General features: G+C 45.1%; 1 protein-coding gene across 4 annotated transcripts in view; it reads right to left on the bottom strand.

Annotated features, from left to right (window-relative positions):
• The window catches only part of KANSL3 (KAT8 regulatory NSL complex subunit 3), a 1,222,374-nt gene that overhangs the window by 1,118,292 nt on the left and 83,880 nt on the right, over positions 1–20,202 (bottom strand). For all 4 annotated transcript variants that reach the window (XM_069619075.1, XM_069619076.1, XM_069619078.1 and 1 more), the window contains one exon: positions 797–967. In XM_069619075.1, coding sequence (XP_069475176.1) covers positions 797–967 — 171 coding nt within the window. The remainder of the gene's footprint in view (positions 1–796; positions 968–20,202) is intronic.

Here is a 20,202-nt window from a genome sequence, read left to right as displayed (position 1 = left end):
ATAAATAGAACGTCCTGGCAAGGGAGCATACCAGGTGGCTGACTTTGTGGAAAGATACCTGGCAGTGGAGTATAACAGGGGGTTTGAAAAGTCCACAAAAGAAATCCTGCCAGGCAAGAATACCATGCTTAATAAAATGTCTGCTTTTGAGATCATCACCTAATGTCTGCTTCTCATTCCTGACTCATCACAGGAGTCACTTCGGGGATTGCATTGTTCCCGTTTAATATCTGCCTGACAACACTGACATTTTTTCGAAATAATTTTGGATATCATGCCTTTGCAGATGATAGGCAAATCGACCTTTAACTTGGTGGTTAGACAATGTACTACAACTCAATGCCAGCAAGACTAAGGTAGTTTTATTTGGACCAAAAACAAATTTCGCAAGAATGTCTCCACCGTGATCCAATTCTGTTTGACATCCCAATGGATTATGCTATGAAAAGAATACAGCTTGGCTTTTTGTAGCAATGTGCTATGGCCCAACATGTCCAAATAAATCAATTGGTAAAAGCTCTTTTTCAAGCTACTGCTGCTCCGTAGAGGGATGGCCCTTCACTGAGCCAGAGCATCTACTGAGTATGTGGTTGGTTCTTTGATCAATTCAATGAGTTATGGTAACATGCTGTACAATACATTTCATCCCAGCAGTCACACGAGCTGCAAAAAGTTCAAAACACAGCCGTCTTATTAACAGTGAGTTCCATACTCGGTATACAGAACAGAAACAGACAGTATATGATAAAGTGCACATGCACATCTTACCAGGGTCAGTACATCAGTTTATAAATACCTGTTGACATGATCTTCCCAGTCATCAGGTGGAGGAGGAGCATCAGTGTCGGTCCGGACAAACATCACATGCCGCTCACACTCGTTCATCACACTGCGTGCCTTCTGGTTATCATAGAGTGGCACAGGAGCATGTGTGACAGTTTCCACATCAATAGGGATGTCCGTCTCACTGAAACCACAAGATCAAGAATGTAAAACCAAAGAAAGGGAACAATAATAAGCTGGCGGTGCAAAGTACTGGGGACTTTTTTATTTTTTTATTTAAAGAGCTCTATGAACAATATCTTGTCTGTGAACATCTGCAGATTCTCAGTTTTGTGGCATCGAGCAAGGCAACCGTGGTTTGCAAGTGTGCATGCATGAGGAAAGGGATCACAAATAGTGCACAAGTTTTGAAAATTCACCTAAAGTAACGATCATTTGCAGTTGTTGAGGCAAGGGAGCAGGCGAACCTACAATGAGCTCGAAGAACATGCTTTGTATTGCACTGCCTGGGTGACAGAAGCAGAAAATAACTCCAGAATTAAACAGTAGGCTCCCCCTGGTCCATAAGATTTAATAGAGTCTACTAGTATTCAAAATTAAGACAAACTTGAATGAGATGCACCACCAAATTCTGTCACCAGTGGAAGGCTCTCATAGTGGGGGAAATCACTGACCTATTAACCCTCAGAAGCCAGTTGAGAAGACGCAAGTCCAAGTTAAATGGCAGATATAATATTTCCAACCACAATGACAGTAGATGCCCCACAGCAATGACTAAAATAAAGATCAAGAAAATGAAACTAGAACAAATTATGCAGATATATAGATCATCCAATTGACAACATACCCTTCAAACGGCCAGACTCACGAGTCAGCCAACCAAACATAGGGATCATCTACGATACAAACATAATGTTCAAACAACAGATTATGTGGCAGGTTTTCAACTTCATTTTGTGAAAATGATTCTACCATTCTTTGACATGGACCCCAAAAGTGATCTGACTGTAGCAGTTCAGGAAAAAAGAAAATCTAAAATTGTATGAAATAAAGTTGCACAATATTGGTCAGCTGTTCGATATCTCAGAGGGAGGGCACGATATATCCCAGATTTATGAACTGGTGATGTCTAGAGTGGGTAAGGAGTTTCTCCAATTGAGACGGGACTGGGAGGAGGAAGCGGGAGAACCTATGCAAGATGGGCAGTGGGAAAGAGCCCAGAGATATCATAAAAAGGTATCTAGGAATGCAAAGCTGCAGCAGATTCAGTTATATGTCACCCATAGGGCATACATGACCCCCTGAAAGATCGCCAGATTTGGAAGTACAAAAATGCCCCAAGTGCGGGGAGGTGGATGCCGGGATGATCCATATGTTCTGGGCGTGCCCGGAGGTGGGAAAATTCTGTGAGGAAGTCAAGCTACGATTATCTGAAAAGGGAATCAAGCTAGATGTGGAATCTGTATGGGCATGCATGATGGGGGGGATTTGCCAGAACACGCAACCTGAAACACGTTTGCAAACTGAAGGACCTGGACTACATTCTGGCCAAAAGGAGAATAGCCATGGGCTGGAAAGCAGTTCACAGACCCAGATTAGAGGTATGGTGGAACGATCTCCTGAAATGGGCAGATGCTGAGACAGTAGTATGGTACGAGGCAGCCAGCAGAGGGGAGGATGATGAAGTGGGACATCTGATAGCATGGAGACAAATGGTAGCCACATTGTCGAGATCCTCCCATGCCAACTGCAGTGAATATGACACATCCTAGAACGGCGAAGGGGATTGACCCCGAGAGAAGCGAAATCCGAGGAACTGAGGTGGAAGCTTGAGTTAAAGTGGGGGGAGCGGGGAAGACAGTAATGAATATGCAAATGTATGGTAAGAAGCTTGTAACCGAAAATGTCGGGTGCGATGGTTATGTTAACTACTTCACGTAGAAATTCATGTCTTCTCCTCTAAATGTGTGTGAAAGAGAGGGGGGGGGACAGACTTTAAAAGCTAAAGCCTACTCTTAAAATAAATGAACACTAATACAAATGTTTGATAACCACTCCTGCTCTAGCCCAAATACAGATTTCTAGATAAATGTTGAACAAATACATTTTCTGTCTATCATATGCTCTTCGAATTGTATGCGTTTACAAAATCAGAATTGGCACTGCTATGAAGGCCAATCAGAAGACGTGGAAATTGGGTGTAAATACGCAGAGCATGCCGCATTCTTTCCTGGCCTCCAGCCTCTCCCTCAGTGTCTGTAATTTTCCTCCTCAGCCACTGCCCCCAACCCAACTCCACCTCATACATGCTCCCATCTCCCTTTCCACCCTGCATGCCTACCTTCTCCTATTCATTACACTGACTCCCAGAAACAGTAAAGGTATTTCTCCTTGTACTATTCCCTATGGTGGTCATCTTATTTAGTAGTGGGTGTTTTTCTTTTTTTGTTTTATTTTTAGGGACCATAAGCATATGTTACTTGCAGCTCTGCTCTCCCTAAACAAAACCCATTAGCACACCAGACGACCAGGATGCTAATAGCACCAATTCCCACAGAAAAGCTTGGTCACTAACCGCCAGGCCTGTTCACGACTACAGAAATGAACGCAACATTAAAATTGAAGTGGCAATATCACTATATAGCATCAAATGTATTTATTAATGAATATTATTCAGTCTTTATTCATGTATGTGTATTTGAACCCAGCTAGCACATCATTACCAGTTTATACTAGGTCTAGTTACTATTTTATGGTTGGTTTCCAGCAAACCAACAGGGCACATAATTGGCAGTTTACAATATGCCCAGTTACCAAGTTACATTATGCGCTCAAAGATCAGCGTATTAAGAACACAGTCACCATCAGCCCCAAGTGGGTTACAATTTCTGGTCAGGTTTCAGTTTGACATACTAAGGGCCTCATCACAAGTTTGGCCTGAGCCTTTAAATGCAGCGGTAACTGTATTAACGCTATTTAAGGGCTGGCCAAATCACAAGTTGGGCGAATAATAGTATTTTTACCTCCAGCTTCTTGCTGGAAGTCAAAAATGCCATTTTTGGCGCAATTACCGCCAGCAGTAATGGCGCTCCCCAGCCCCATTGGGGAGTGAGGATTTACCCCCTCTCCCCCCACAACTCGTGATCTGGCACAAAGTGCGCCAGACCGAGTTATGGTTGCACTATTACTGTTAGGCGGTACCACCCAACACGTGATGATTTATTTTAAAATATTTTTATTGGCATTTCAAAAGAACATTTAAACTTGTAATGATGGGTATTTAAGATATACCAGTGAAAAGGAATTACATTTTGCTAATAAATTAACTTTAAACAAGAAGGTCGTCGCGATCCTGTGTCCACTTCCGAGGTTAGTTCAGCGACAGGGCAAGGCAGATGTAAGGTCTTTATCAGAGGAGTGCCAACTTTTCTGGATGGGGCTGGTCGGTATCTCAAGGTTTAGCGCCGAATACAAGTCCAATCCTGTGGGTTAGTGGCTCTGCTCATGGGGGTTTGTCGTCAGATGGGTGGAACATGTCCCATATCAGAGCTTTCCAGGCTTCATAAATCATGCTCGGGTCTTCCCCGATCTTAGCTATTCCTTCTCCCCATATTCTAGTTTCCGCCTCTGACCAGTGTTCAAGTTCCTTGAGCCACTTGGCATATCTGGGGCCGGACGGTGCTTTCCACTTCATAGCGATGGCTCTTTTGGCCAGCACACAGGCCATGTCCATGAGTTTGATGTTGTGCTTGATTTTGCGTATCCGCGGGTAGGCCCCTACCAAGCATTCCTTCGGCGACCATTCATAGCGGGTCAGACCCGCTCTTCAGCAAGCCTGTTCAATTTTGGCCCAGAAGTGTTGTATCTTTGGGCAACTCCAGAACATATGTGCCTTTCCTGCGGCATCTGAACTGCATCGGGGACATAACGGGGTCGGGGGTCTGCATTCTGCCCAGGGTCATGTATGTTCTATGGAGGACATTCAGTTGGATTAGCCTGAAACCACGTTTCTTGAAACTTCTCTGGGGTAGTGTAGTATTCTTTCCATTTCCCATGAGCTCTTTAGGGTGTCACATTTGGGGTTGGGCCTATCTGTGAGTTGAGCGTATATCCTAGAGGTTGGTTTCCAATTGTCTCCCAGGTTGTACATTAGGGTCGGTCTTGGGTTCCTGTGGCCATTCGTTCCAATTCTGTTTTGCCACTTCCCTGATTTTCCGATAGCGTAGGCATTGGCCTTTGGGGAGCCCCTCGCTCATTTCCAGGGATTCAAACTCTCTGAAGGAGTTTTCCTCGTGCGTATCTCCCGAGGTGTAGATGCCATATCTTTCCCAAAGTCTTATGGGCGCCAGTTCATCTCTGTTGGAGCATGCGTCAGCGATCAGTGGTGTGTCTGGGGAGTACGGATTCACTGTTTTCAACAACTTCAGCGTCCTGTCCCATATTTTCCATCCCAGTTGGACAAGTAGGGGAATCCTCTCCAAGTGTTTCCATCGGACCCAGAGGATTTCCTTCAGGCACACCGGGGCTATCAGCTGGCTCAAGAGATCAGTCTCTGCGGTGGATTCGTCTGCCAGCCATTTGGCCACGAAAGTGAGCTGGGCCGCCAAGAACTATCTCTCCTGGTCTGGGAGCGGGACTCCGCTGGCCCTGTATGGTAGCATCCATGTATCTAGGGAGAACTTGTGTCTGGAGTTGCCCCACACCAGGTCCTTCAGTAGTATGCCCAGCAACCGGATGAAGGAGGCCGGTATAAAGTAGTGGATGTTTTGGAAGAAGTACATGAAGCGTGGTAGCACTATCATTTTGGTGATGGGCACTAGGCCCATCATGGACAGTGGGAGTTTGGACCAGAACTTAGTGGATTTCTTGAGCCTATGTACTGCAGGTAGGGTTTTACCCCTGTGTCTGTTCGGGGGTGTGCCAAAAGTTAATACCCAGGTATCTAAATGTGTGTGGTTCCCATCTTATCCCGACATCTCGGAGTGCTGTCTTTATGGACCCGGCTAGCCTCGCTAATGGGAATATGCAAGACTTCTCTGGGTTGAATGATATCCCTGATACTTTTGCAAAGTTATTTAGTACCTCCAGGATTGTGGGAATATTGAGTAGTGGGTCCCTAAGGTAGAGTAGGACGTCATCCGCATATAGCGAGATCACGTGGTAGGAACCCCCAATTTTTATGCCTGCATCAAAGAATTGTTTCCTAATGTAGATTGCTAGTGGTTATAGCCCAAGGATGTATAGCATTGGGGAAAGGGGGCATCCTTGCCTGGTGCCCCTCTGTATATTCCATAGTGCCGACACCGTTCTCCCAGTTTTGACCCTGGCCATTGGTGTCCTGTAGAGGATCTTAATCCAGTGGATGAAGTGTTCGCCCACGCCGAATTGTCCCAGGGTTGCTAGGAGCCACTACCAGTATATGGAGTCGAACGCTTTAATAGCATCTAGGGAGACTACTGCGTAGGGTTCCTGTGAGCCTGCTGTTTGTGCTATGATGTGTTGTAGTCTACGTAGGTGTGCTGTTGTGCTGCGCCCCAGGACAAACCCGTTCTGATCTCTGTGTACTGGAGTTCCTATGACTCTTGATATCCTATTGGCAAGTATGGTCGTCAGGATTTTTATGTCGTAGTTGAGGATGGCTATTGGCCGATATGAACCGCACTCAGCTGGGGGTTTCCCTGGTTTAAGTATGGGGATCACTAGAGTTTCTGTTGGGTAGTACTCCAGTCTCGAAGGCTTCCTTGAAGACCTCATACAAGATTGGGGCCAACTCCGCAGTAAATGTTTTATAGAACTCCAGTGGTAGCCCGTCGCTCCCAGGGGTTTTGCAAGTGGATAGTGTTTTAATCGCCTCCTGTATGTCTTCTACTGTTAGTTCTTGGTTTAGTATGTCTCTTTGGGCTTCTTCTAGTGTGGGGAGGCCTATCTCCTCAAGCGTGTCGTATATGTCGCTCCGGGGTACAGTGGAGTCGTGGCTGTATAGGTGGGAGTAAAAGTGCTTAAAGGACTCGTTGATCCCCCGTTTGTGTAGTGTGTGTTGCACCCGTCTGGTCGGTGATTTCGAGAATGGGCAGTTTCGGGTTCTCTTTTACACAGCCACAAGAGTAGCCTGCCTAGTTTGTCCCCCTCTGAGTGGGCCCTGGTGGTTTTGGCGATGTAGTCAAATTTAGTTAGTCTGGCCCAGGCTTCCTGACAATCTTTCCTTGTTGTGGCCATTTCCTCTTCCAAGTTCTTTAGACTTGTTGTCATAGCCTCCAGTTGTCTGATCTTCTCCTCGCCGGCCTCCAGTTCTTCTTTTAGCATTTTCCAGATTCCACCTGCACTGGCTAGGACCTCCCCCCTTACTACTACTTTCAGAGCCTCCCAAATAATACTCCATTTGCTCACACTCCCCACGTTGTTGTCCATGTATTCTGTTATTTTATCTCAGAGCTCCTCTTTGAATGCCCCATCGGTTAGTGCTTCCGTTGGCATCCGCCACATTGGTATGGGCGGTCTGGGGCCTTTTAGTTTCCAAACCATGAGGAGCGGCGAGTGGTCAGATATGGTTCTGCCCAGGTAGGAGGCGTATTCTATTTGAGGTAAGAGTGCATTGTCTATTAATAGGTAGTCTATACAGGTGTATACCTCGTGTGGGGATGAATAGTATGAAAATTCACTACCTTCGGGATGCAGTTCCCTCCACACTTCCGACAGGTCTAGCTCTTGTAGGACTCTCTGTAGGGGGTAGGAGGATGGGCTGGCCGGCTGCATCAGAGGAGCGGATCTGTCTAGGGTGAGGTCCCGTATGCTGTTGAAATCGCCACCCCATATGAAGAGGCAGTCTCTATAGGACACCAGCTTTAGTTGCAATTTGGCCAGATACGCTGAGGTTCCATGATTGGGGAGGTATGTGTTGACTAGGCATACTTCGTGCTGTTCGATGCTCCCACGGAGTATAAGGTAACTGCCCTCGGGGTCGGCCTCCTTGGACAACAGTTTGAAGGGCACTGTATCACTTATCCCTGTGTGCACTCCCCAGGCAAACAGAGTATGTTGCTCCAAAGCCCTGTCCGTCCCACCAGTCTGGGATCCGAGAGTCGACTTCCGCGATGAGGTGCGTTTCTTGGAGCAGTGCTATGGAGATGCGTTTTCTCCTTAAGAAGGACTTAATCCTGTTTCTGCGCATATAGGTGCCCATCCCCCTGACATTCCATGTCAGTACCTTAATGTCGGCTGCCATCTCCGTTGGACCTGCCCTCGGGCCATTTGTGATCTGTCCCTCGGTTCCGTAATGGTGGATGCTTTGAAGGCTGCGAGACCTTTTAACCAATAACGAAAAAAAAATACAGACAAAACTAGTCCAAGTGGACCAACTGCACCCAGCAGTTGCACAGGTTCTGCGATACTCCTGTGTCCCCGCTCAGTCAGGGCCCTTCCAGGTCATCATGAGCGGGTGTAATTCGTCAGGGGAATGATGTCGCAAGTCTGTTCGCGGGGGCAGTTTAGGTCGGTCTGGAGGGCTGGCATCCTCCTGCCTTTTGTGCTGTTCGTAGGTCGATCCACATGATCGGTTTGTCGTTGGATGGTCCTGTCGTGTAGCTTCGGGGTGTGAGTTACGGGGCCTTCTCTTCACCATCCGCCATGTTATTATGTTCTAGCCACATGGTGGCCGCAGCTGGGGATTCCAGGAAAATTGCCCTGCCTTCATAAATTATTTGAAGTCTCGAGGGGTACATTAGCATGTATTTGAGGTTTAGCTGACGCAGTCTGGCCTTGACTGGAACAAAAGAGTTCCTCGCTTTTTGTACTAGTGGCGTGTAGTACGGGTAAATGGCGATCCTTGCGTTCTCTCTCAATTTCTCCCCCTTCACATGAGAAACGCAGGATGATTTCTCGGTCTTGAAAGTTCAGGATTCTGGCTATAATTGGGCGTGGGTGGGATCTGGGTGGTGGTTTCTTCTGTAAGGATCTATGTGCTCGCTCGGCTGCGAAGCCATGAGAGGTGGCCAGCACCTATTTCTTGTTGTACGAGGGTTTCTATGAAGTTGGTAGGGTTGGGGCCCTCCATTCCCTCAGGAATTCCGAGAAGGCGCACATTGTTGCATCTGGAACGCCCTTCAACGTCTTCAGCCCTCTCCTCTAGGAACTTGTTGCGTTTCTCGAATTCTGAGACCCTGCATTGCATGTCTTTGAGGGCTTCAGTCGACTCCTGCTGCGCTGCTTCTGTGGATGTCGCACGATCTGTGAGGTTGATCGGCAAGACTTGCACAACATCACGTCTGATTTAACTTCCTTGATTTTGGTATCTATGAAGGAGCGTAGTCCATTGATGTCCTCCAGTATTTGGGTGTCTTTATCATTCCCTTCTGGCATTGGTGCTCTGAACAGAAATCTTTGGACTTTTGATCCGGTTCTTTGGGTTTGCTGCGGTGAAGGACTCCATGATAGTGTTTTTGGTTTTGCCTTTGGAGTTCGGCATAGCTGCTTGTGGTATGCCGATCAGCTTGCGGGGCGGAGGAGCGGAGCGTGTCTCCTGAGGTCCAATTTGGGCCTCCGCTTGTAGGCGTGGGTCTTAGGCGGCGGCTCCGGGGATAACTCTTGGGCTCCGGGAGGCTATCCCTGAATAGTTGTGGGGTTTGGGGCGGGAGGCATCCGATGTGTAGGGCAGTTGTCTATATTCTACGATTCCTGCGCGAGGCCCTGTTCCCTTGTGCAATGGTTTTCGTTGTGGCGACTGTAAAGATACCGGTGGGGGGTGTCTGTACTTCTCTCTGTATGGTAGAGAAGAGGCAGAGGACCCCAGCCAAGATTCTCTATAAGGTAGCAATGGACGAGCAATCAAGGCCTACCTTCTCAGGAGATGATGCAGGCTGGTTCTTAAGTACAGTATAGTCCCCAAGCCCCCAAAAAGGAATGTCCACACACTATTACTGAAAACAAAGTCTTTATTTAATATTCAAAGGTATGTACACTATCACAATAACTCACTTTGTACTCAGAAATCAACAATGGCAAATATAAAGTGGTACAACCAATATTATCAGATCTCATTAAAGTGCATCAACCATACTGTTAGAATGTCACACAGATCAATAACAAGGAAACCAGCAATAGATATAGGAAGGAAGGCAAGGTGGTTGAAACAATAGGCAGAATACTGGCCTCTACCGTTAAGCACAGTTCTGTGTGGAGATTCCCCCCCCCCCCCAACCTGGGCAACCTGTAAAATAAATATATAGCACAAGCACAGTCCATATATTGATCAATAGTCTTATTCTCTCCTATAATGTTTTTACACCCCCCCCCCAATGTACCTGGTGGAGTAGAGATCTTCAAAGAAGCGTTGATGCATCCTTCTTGAGTGATCCCCTTTCAAGCAGGAGTCACGGATCGTCGAGAGGCGTCGAAGAAGGTGAACTTGGCATCAATGAGAAGTTTGAGGGTGCCGAGACCACGGCGTCGATCCAGGCGGTGCTCGTCGGTGACGTACTGCGTGGACAAGGTGTGCGGGGCACCTCGGCGTTTGATAGTTCTGGACTGCAAAGAGTTTCAGAAGAACTGTGGCCCTGCAAGGGCGTTGAGTCGTCTCTTTGTGGCCTTCAGATGGCGGGAAACCCACTGGCGGATTCTCCAGAGCGCGTCGGCGGCCTTCACTTTCTCCATCAGGATAAAGTGGTCGTCGGTGCGGACAAGGGAGTCCTTCGATTCAAATGTTCTTTGGCAAAGGAGCGGGCGGCTCCGGTCGTCGGCGGCACGGCGTCAAGCGGTCCCCGCGTCTGGGCAACACAACTTTGACGGGCCTCCAGCGGTTACCCAAACCTGCTAACCCTCGGTCCAACGGCAATGGACTTCGACAGCAGCAAAGTCCTGGTGCTTCACTTCGTTCTCCTCAGCGGTCCCGTCTCGGGTCGGCAACCTTTTGAGGGTCTGACTTCCAGGGAGCTTCGCCGAAGGTTAGCGGTGCTCGATGGTCCCTCAGAGCACGGGAAGAGGGCGCCTTACCAGGTCCTCTCTCGGATCAGTCTTCGACGAATTCAGCAGCTTTCAGATCAGGTCGAAGCAAATGCAACAGCACAGTGCTTTAAGTGGGGTAAGAAACTGAGGGGGGCCTCATTTGGGGGCGTGGCCTAACACATGATGGGAGTGGCCTAATTGGTGGGCGGGGCCTAAATGCGACATGGTAAAACTGGTCAGGCCTACATTACCAAGTACATATTGTGTAGCAGACTGCTTGCTACATGGCTTAAAGTATAACAAATCAAAGCTCAAGGTGATTATTTATTGGACCCTTAACTGGGCCGTTGACAAAAGGATAGGTGTTGAAGTACATTAACAGTTGCATTCAAATGTGTAAGCAATTAATTAACAATTTCCCAGAACCCCACATAATAATCTTCAAGGGAGTCCTTCTTTGCATGAGCTTGCTCGCAGTGTGTTTCCTCAGCTGTTCGTCTCCCTTTTGCCAGCCAGCTTTTCACAAAGGACAATGGCTTAAATGCTTTTACTGGAGGGCCATTAAGTTTCAGCCATAAACCTGAGGAAATAGTGGCCACATGGAGGGATGCTCGGCTTGGCGAAGCAATTAAATTCATGGCGCTGAAGCCCCTTTCACAATCTGCATTACTTGCGGGCAACGTTTCCATGCAAGCAACCAAAGCCCTAAATGCGTCAGGGCACCTTTTGCCACCAAAGTCCTTAAAATCCCTGAAGGCATGGTGGTGTCTCTGATTGGGAGTTGAAATTTCATACACTGTCTCTGAATCTCATTTTCACCATAAAGTACAATGTCTTCATCATTCAGTAAATTCTTTGCATCCAAGACACTGAAACTGGCTACAGGTTCTTTATCCAAGTCTGGAGCACACCTTTTGGCAAGGTTAACTGAAAGGCTTTGATAAAATTGTCTTTCATTCAGAGACACAGAGTTTGCTCTTCCCTGGGAAATATGAACGCCCTTGAAGTATCCACAATCAACTGCACTCTGAGCAGTAGAAGCAAACTCCCCCGGAGATTCTTTCATCGTAAAGAATCTCTGGACTTGCCCCACCAAGAGTCTGTGTGCATTCACAATTGTGATATCCCGGCTCTGAAGAGCCACAGACAAGTCTTTCAGTTCTTGAAGGGCATCGCACATAAGCCCTAAATCTTTCACAAAAGAGTTGAAGGTAAGCTTCTTAAGCAGACTGTCATATTTGCTTCTGTCCCTTGTGGGTGTTACGATCCTTAGCAGCTTCTCCGAAATGCTTATACAAAGCAGGGAAGCAGTTCCAAACAGTTTGAAACGACCTATAACTTGACGCAACCCATCGTGTGTCCAGCATCTTCCCTATCTTCTGCAGCTGTAAACCCAGATCACTGGCAGCCATTTGTAGCTATCTTGTGTTTTTTGGTGACATGCTGTATGTGGCATATAAAGAGTCCATGAACATTTTAAAATGCTTGGCCCCTCCGACCTCATCAATAGTGTCCCCAACGGCCAGTTCAAGGCAGTGAGCTAGATAATGCCACGATAACACAAGATTTGGGAATTCCGCTCGCAATAATGTTATCACCCCCCCCCCTACCTTTGCTACCAAACATTACAGCTGCACCATCCGAACAAATAGCAATCCAGATCTCATGCAACAGGGTCTTTGTAATGCCAACATTCTCAAAATACCCCAGCAGAGCTTCCTTTATGGCCAAGGCATTTGTTTCTTGGAGCTCCACTAGACCAAGAAAATGGTGACTGGTTTACAATGAGCCCCAAAAAGACCCCGCAGATAAATAATCAAAGTTGATTTGTTGCCGACAGTGGTGCTCTCGTCCACAAACACAGAAATCTTTGGCTTGTGTTCTCTGATATAATACACTAACTTCTTTTGCATTTCTGATGCAATATGTCCCACTATCTCTATTGCAGTAACATTACTGCGCAACACACGACCCATTTCAACACCATTCACCTCCTGGAGGTCCACCAAATCAGAGTGATCTGTGAATGGCCGATTCTTTTTGGTCAGGTAGAAAACGGTGTGGAACACTCTGCATGTGCTTTCCAAATGTTTGTCACTGCTTTGCTGCATGGATTCTGTCTTTTTCGCGTTGTTAGAATGTCTTGTGATGCCTTATGAGCACCACTTGACTTGTGCTCCATAATCTTCTTTCGGAGCTGCTTCTGCCTAGCATGTTTGCCAAAACCTGAAGGACCCACCTTTCCATCGGCTCATTCCATGCTTAGGCGCAAACCTTGCCCACAGGAGTGCACGGAGAAGCCACCTGTTGCTTTCATGTCAGTACACACAGAGCATCCAATGTGACCTGAAGCCAGAAAAATCCATTCATAGTCCCCCTTAAAATAGCACCATTGCTGCTCGCTCCAGCAATAAGGGGTTAGAAGAGGCTCTTCTGGCACAGGCTGCAGTGTAGCGGGAGATTCACTGGAGCTACTGGCCTCCTTAGCGCAAGAATCCTGGCATATTTCTGCTGCCTCACTTCTTGAATTGACTGGGCTAGCTTCCTCATCCCCACTCGGAATGGTGGCAGCCTGAAGTACGCTGTTTGCTGGCCAGGAAAGCTGCCCCTGCTGAGGACTTCGTGGGACAGTTGCGCCTTTAATTAATTGTGGACTTTTTTCTCTGGGAACAACAACGGTGACTCTGCCCCCTTTACCCAGAAGCCCTTATTTACTGACGCCTGCGCGCATCAGAGCGCGCACATCTAGTACGCGCTCTAAGTAGCGCTGTTTGCTGGCCAGTTAAGCTGCCCCTACTGAGGACTTCGTGGGACAGTTGCGCCTTTAATTAATTGTGGACTTTTTTCTCTGGGAACTACAACGGTATTTACTTACTGCACCCCCTTATCATACATACTTTAATATAGATTATACATACTCTCCATACTTATATATCTTTACCTTTGTTGTAGGTGACTCCGCCCCCTTTACCCAGAAGCCCTTATTTACTGACGCCAGCGCGCACGCGCATCAAGTATGCACTTTAAGTAGCGCCGTTTGCTGTTCGCTGGTCGCTAGTTGCTACCAACCCCCTATAAATAGTGCATTATGAAGGGAACTCGGTAAGGGAGCGTTTAGGTTCCATATACATCCAGTTATTTGTTTGCAGACTCTGCTACTTATATATGTTGTGGAACTGGTTAGCATGCACATCGCTTCCACCGAATTACTGTTAATACGCGCATAACCTAACTTCAAACACCATTAACCATTACTATTACCTCCCAGGAGCCATTACGCTGATCTGCTGTTGATGTAACTATGGCAAGCGGATTGAGAAGCGTTAAGGGCAAATTCCTCACCTCTCTTCCGCTCTCTGCCATTAATATAGACTCACTTGTATGCACTGGCAAAACCGCATACATCGAACCAGCAGCTTTAGAAGCTCATGCAGCGACACTCCATCCAAGCCTTGTCCTGCTGCACATGTTGCTCAAATACATGCGCACGAAAATTTACCGTTTTCCACACAACCTTTGTCTCAAGCATCAGTTGAACCTTCCATTTCTCCTCCCTCCATTAGCTCCGAAGTACGCAAAGCCATTGATGATTTCAGAAGTTGTTCTGAATCACCCCTGGCACTCGAGACTGATGAAAGGCAATTTGATCTAACAATGGAGAAAATGGAGGCGTTAGACAAAGCTGTTTGTCGTTCCATCAATACTTTGACACCAATAGTATTCAACTCAGTAAAAAAGCGCATGGCTTTTCAATCGCACTCATCGCAGCGCTCTAAAAAAAGTCCCCTGGACACGAGCATTGAACTTGTTGATAACATAAACAAGGAGGCGCTCCCACCGCCAATTACCTTTTCTCCTGAACCAGTGTTAACATATGATAAAACTGCTCATCCATCACCATCTCCAGATGTCAGTCAAATTCAACACTCCCCTGGTTCCTTTCCCGTGATTATTCGAATCTTAGACTTACTCGATAAAGGTCACGACTTGACTCATCTCGAACTAAAGGACATTAAATCAATGCTCTTACTTGTGTCCTCAAAGATGCATCGTATCGAAGGGTTTATCATGGCAGCTGAAACATTAAAAAATCTTAATTTAGAACCTACCTCCAATCATTCACCTGTGACTAATATGATCATGAAAAATAAAAACATCCAGTGCTGTCTTGAACAACCTTCTATATCTCCCCCACCTCCCATAGAAGCATCGTTAAATTCTGTCGCATGCAAATGTCCAAACTATCAAAGCGAGTTAACAATAGCCATAGAAAAAATGAATACCATCATAGCATTAGGCATTCCAATAGCTACTTGTCTCAAAGATGGCCCCCGATAGTCCAACTGCTCTGCTTAAAGTACTTTACCAAATGCAGTCAGATCCACAGGAACCCCCTCCAACTGAGAAGACCTCCGGTTTCATGTCTCGAAGAGCAAAAAAACTCCACCAGAGGGCCATCAAAAGGAATGCGAAAAGAAGAAATGAAACGAAAAGCCCCGAACCACAAACTGATCCAAGTAATCAGCTTCTATCTATCGTTGCTGAAACAGCAACAGACGAGGACCATATAGATCTTCAACAACTTTCAAAAGAAAGCCAAGAAGCCTTGATCCCTTCCACAACATCCAGACCGAAATCAACTGACGAACCAAAAAATTCTTGGAAAAGGCCTGAGCTATCTGCCAAATGAAACTCCATCAAAGAAAACAAGCCGGTTGATTCCGACAGTAAAGAAATGGAAACAAATCCTAATGAGTTCAATGACGCACCAATACCAACCAAACGAAGAAACAATTAAAAAAAAGAATGTGACAACAAAAAACCTACCTGTATGCTTGGAACCCACCAACGAGCAATGCATGGCCCATCTGATGGGAGCCAAATCGACTCTGGTTAACTATTTTCCAATATGTGGGAGAACTCGTACTACCCGCCATGACGATCTTCTGCCTTTAGATCCTTCAATTACTGCAAAGATAAAAACTTACAGTGAAGCCTGCTCAAATAACTCTAACTTCGCTCCAATCTCCACAGGAAACATCGATCTTCCTAATATAATTGCCCTTACATGGAACAAACGGGCGAGATAATGAGATATCTATACCGACACTGTTACCAGTACAAACACCATCCTTATACTTGAGTAATGCAAATCCGATTAGCAACAAATTACCATCATCTGTTCCTCCTGTGCCCACTATTGAATCCAACTACTCTTCTATCGGGCCTGCTAAAACAAATCTTTCCAGTATAACCCGACCTGAGATAGTAGTCAATGGCCTCGGAAAGGTAACATTACTCTCATCATTACCTTCTATGAATCTATCGCCTCCGAGTACAAATAAACTAGACCCACACATTGCACTCCTATCCTCTGCTCAGACCTGCACACATTGGTGCACGGCCCCTCAGCACACAAATATATCTCAGAACCTCAAACTGCTACAACGTTGACTCACCAAGATATCCGTGATATTCTGAGGAAAGAACTCTATGAGGGATCCATAACAGTCAATTCTGATAATGACTCATTAAGTGGATTAGTGATCAGTGCGACCAACTACGTCCCTTCCTCTGACAACGCCTCCGACCCTCACATAAAATCATTTGATCGCTCACCTGAGAAGACAGAAGGCACTATCAAAGAAAAACACCATTTTATAGGATTCGAAGGAAAGCGTGACTTACTTGGTACAAATTGTATCAATCGAGCCTTCCTTTTGACACTCTTCAGTCAAATCCCCCAACTACGGATGTTTAAATCAGAGGTCATCCTGAGAGTATCATTATTTACGGAAAACAACTACCGTGCCGTGTGCTACTTGTCCTCTGAGGCAGCCAAGAAATATCTATGGTTTAACAGGGAAGGCATAAAGGAAGAAGGCCTTGCTCCAACTTCAATAGAAAATGAACAGGAAGCAATGAAATTCATTCAATATACATCACCACAGGCCCATACTCTCGACTTACAACCTATCCTGCGATCCAATACCAAGGAGACTGGAAACGAAGCTATTAATGAACTTCTACTTAAAGCAGGCATCTCACATGATCTTCCGTGGCTTGCTCCAATGCTTAATTCTTTTTTCAAATCCAAGGATCTATCTTCTACATCGTAGCTCCCCTCAAAATCATCCTGATCTTTTCAATCTTGGAACTTGTGTGGATATCTTAACCTTATGAAATAGCATTTAATGCTGGACTATCTCAATCGTCCATCCATAATAATGATCCAAGAAACCATGAAAATCACTGCCTTTTCTTTACCTGATTACACAACGTATTGCATCCCTGCCACACGTACTTCCGTTGGTCGCCCCTCCGGGGGTATCCTGATAGCAGTAGATAACTCCTTAATGTTCAACTCGAAAATTGTTTGGAAGTGTAACAACCTACTTGCGATACTGCTAGAGACAAATATCCAAAGGTATCCCCAGTTAATTATTATCACAATTTAATGGAATCCAGTGCATACTTCCATTGAAGAGATGATTGAAATAGTGGAGAACTGTTTGGAATTCGTAACTCAAGAATATCAACATACTGAAATAATACTAGGTGGAGACTTTAACTGTGACTGCAGGACTAAGGATGAGCTTAATAGCTCTACACGTAACTCATTATCGAAACGTAGAGGCACAACATGGAGGACCTTTTTAAAAGACTGGGATCTAGATATTATCCCACCCGACCAAAAATCAAATTGGACCACATGGTCAAGAGACGCCAAATCTTCCACGATTGACTTTATATTTGTCAGTCACACCTTACTTATAATATCACTACCTCTAAAAATCATTAAGATGCCATTTGGAGATCACGCACAGCTACTGGGTAACCTAAAATCCAACTTCTCCATCACAGCTATCGATCCTTCTACTACGCTGTGCGAAACAGATCATCCGCAAATTTCTCTTAGATGAACCCAGGCCTTATGCAAACAATTCATACAATATGTAAAGTTGGCTATTGCCAACCGCCACACCATCGAAGGAAATTCTGTGAGCGCCATCGAGTAACATTATGCTGAAATAATCCAATCGGCCTTACTACACTTCAACAAAAAAAAAAAAAAAAAAAAAAAAAAAAGTACTGCCACCAAGAATCGTCATCCATTTGACCCTCTCTGCAAGACACAGAAGCGGGAAAAAAACAAGGCCCTAAGAGATTTGAAAAAAAGCAATGCACTCTCCCGTGAAATGTACTCGCAGCGAAATCGGATTGTGGCCTCATATAAACAAAATCTAAAACAGATAAGGATTCTAAGAAACAATGAACTTAACTGTAATCTGATTAGAGCTATAACAGCTCATGATACGCAAACAATTTGGAGAACTATTAAAAACAATAATGATCAAGTGTCGCTGTCAACACCCAATGCCATATCAGAATCCACTTGGCATTCCTATATCACGAATACATTTCGGCTGCCAGATCAATTTGTGAATACTTCCGCCCCTCTGTTAACATATAAAGATCTTCCACGCTTAAACTGGACTATGGCCGATATCAAGTGGGCTATATCCAAACTTAACTATTCCCGATCGGCTGGTCCTGATGGCTTTCCTCCATGCCTGTACCATCTTTGGGCAACGATCATAACACCAAATTCCAGGCCATCCTCAACTCAGGAATCATTCCCGTTTCATGGCTATCGGCTAACATTATACCGATATTTAAAAAGGGAGACGCTGCTCTGCCACAGAATTACCGGCCCATTGCCCTAATTGATACTGTAGCGAAACTATTTGCAATTCTTCTACTTTACGATCTTGAAAAACATATCGAAAAGCACAAACTTTACTCCAAATACCAATATTAGGAATCAGCACGTCGCTCAATGATAATGGCATTTTACCATCGCAGAAGCAAAAAAAAACATCAAATCCTGTTTATATTGCGCTCATCGATATGTCTTCAGCCTTTGACACTGTGATACGGAACCTTCTGTGGGCAAAACTAACTGAAATGGGAATTCCTCCGGTTCTAATTTACTGGTTCACAGCCCTCCACACCAACACGTCTTACAAAATCAAACTCACCTCCAAAACCAAACCCATCACCACATAAATAGGCCTAAAGCAAGGTTGCAACTTAGCCGCTACTTTTTTCAAACTATACCTTGCAGATCTTCACAAAGAATGGGATGCAAAAAATATGTTTTCTGTAAAAGTTGGCCTTATTCGTCTAAAATGGCTCGCCTTTGCTGACGATGATATAATATTCGATCCGACTCCGGCAGGCCTTCAATTCAAACTACAGTTATTCGAAGAATTTGCAAAATCACATAACTTAACACCTAACCCTGCTAAAACAGCAGTAATGAAATTTGGTGTTCAGAAGCGAACTGGTAAATTCCAATGGCATATTATGCGAACTACCATTCCCTCCATTGTACAAACGATCTACCTAGGGTATTATCTATCAGAGAATAATTCCATCAAACTGTGGACTGACCTTCTTAACAATAAAATCAGACCACTTATATCTCAGTTAAAAATAATATATGCGAAATACTGCAAGTTCTCGCTAACTCCTCTCATTGAGTTTCTTACGTTGAAAGTTGAAAGCGTTATCCTTTACTCGCTCGATTTATGTCTGAGTGAAATGGGAATGATACTGGACCAATTGCAAGGAACATTGTTGAAACGAGCTATGTCCCTTCCAATGCCACTACCCAATGCAGTTCTAAGGCATGAGCTGGGCCTAGTAGCGCTATCCACTCGTTGGAAATGGCGACTCTTAACAAACTTTGCCAAAATAAGCTATCATACGATGAATTCTATATATGTGGATATGAAGCAAACAATTGACCTAATGCTAACGACCTCGATGGTCCAATATTTGAAGAGTACACGTCATCCTCAATGAAATCAATATCACAGTGGATGACGTTTACACTAGACCTGCACACGCTAAGAAAAAGCTGTTCGAATTCGATTGGTGTATAACCATCAATCAAATAGGAACATACAAACTTTATAAAGAATATCACCTATTCACACGAAAACAAATACCGAGATATGATCATATTGTGTTATTTCCTTGTAACTATACCCGCAAGACTTTTCTATGGTTCAAATTCAATCTGTTACATACCAAGGAAAGAATCTCAAATTGGGCTGGTTACTCGATGAATGTTGCAAATAAGCATTGCCGATTCCCCATGTGCACTGAAACTACTGAAACACTAAAGCATATGATTTTATATTGTCCTCATTTTAAACGTCAGAGAACTGTTTTACTGATGAAATTTGTAAATATTAATTACACTGACTGTTTAGTATTCCTCTGGGCCAGAATGATGCAGGGCAATCATAAACCTCTCATATACGCCCTAACAAGTCTATGTAAATCGATAGAAAAAGAATTAGACAACTATGTTAACATCAATGCTTGAGAAGTCAAATATGCTAATTCATCAATTCAGGGGAAGTGATATACCATCGATGTTACATCTCAAACCTGCGTATGTTTGTGTCT

The sequence above is a fragment of the Ambystoma mexicanum genome, chromosome 10, assembly GCF_040938575.1.
Source record: "Ambystoma mexicanum isolate Mex_15411 chromosome 10, UKY_AmexF1_1, whole genome shotgun sequence".
In the NCBI taxonomy this organism is placed as follows: Eukaryota; Metazoa; Chordata; class Amphibia; order Caudata; family Ambystomatidae; genus Ambystoma; species Ambystoma mexicanum.
Note: the sequence above shows the minus strand (reverse complement) of the source record. Positions and strands in the feature narration are given on the sequence as shown.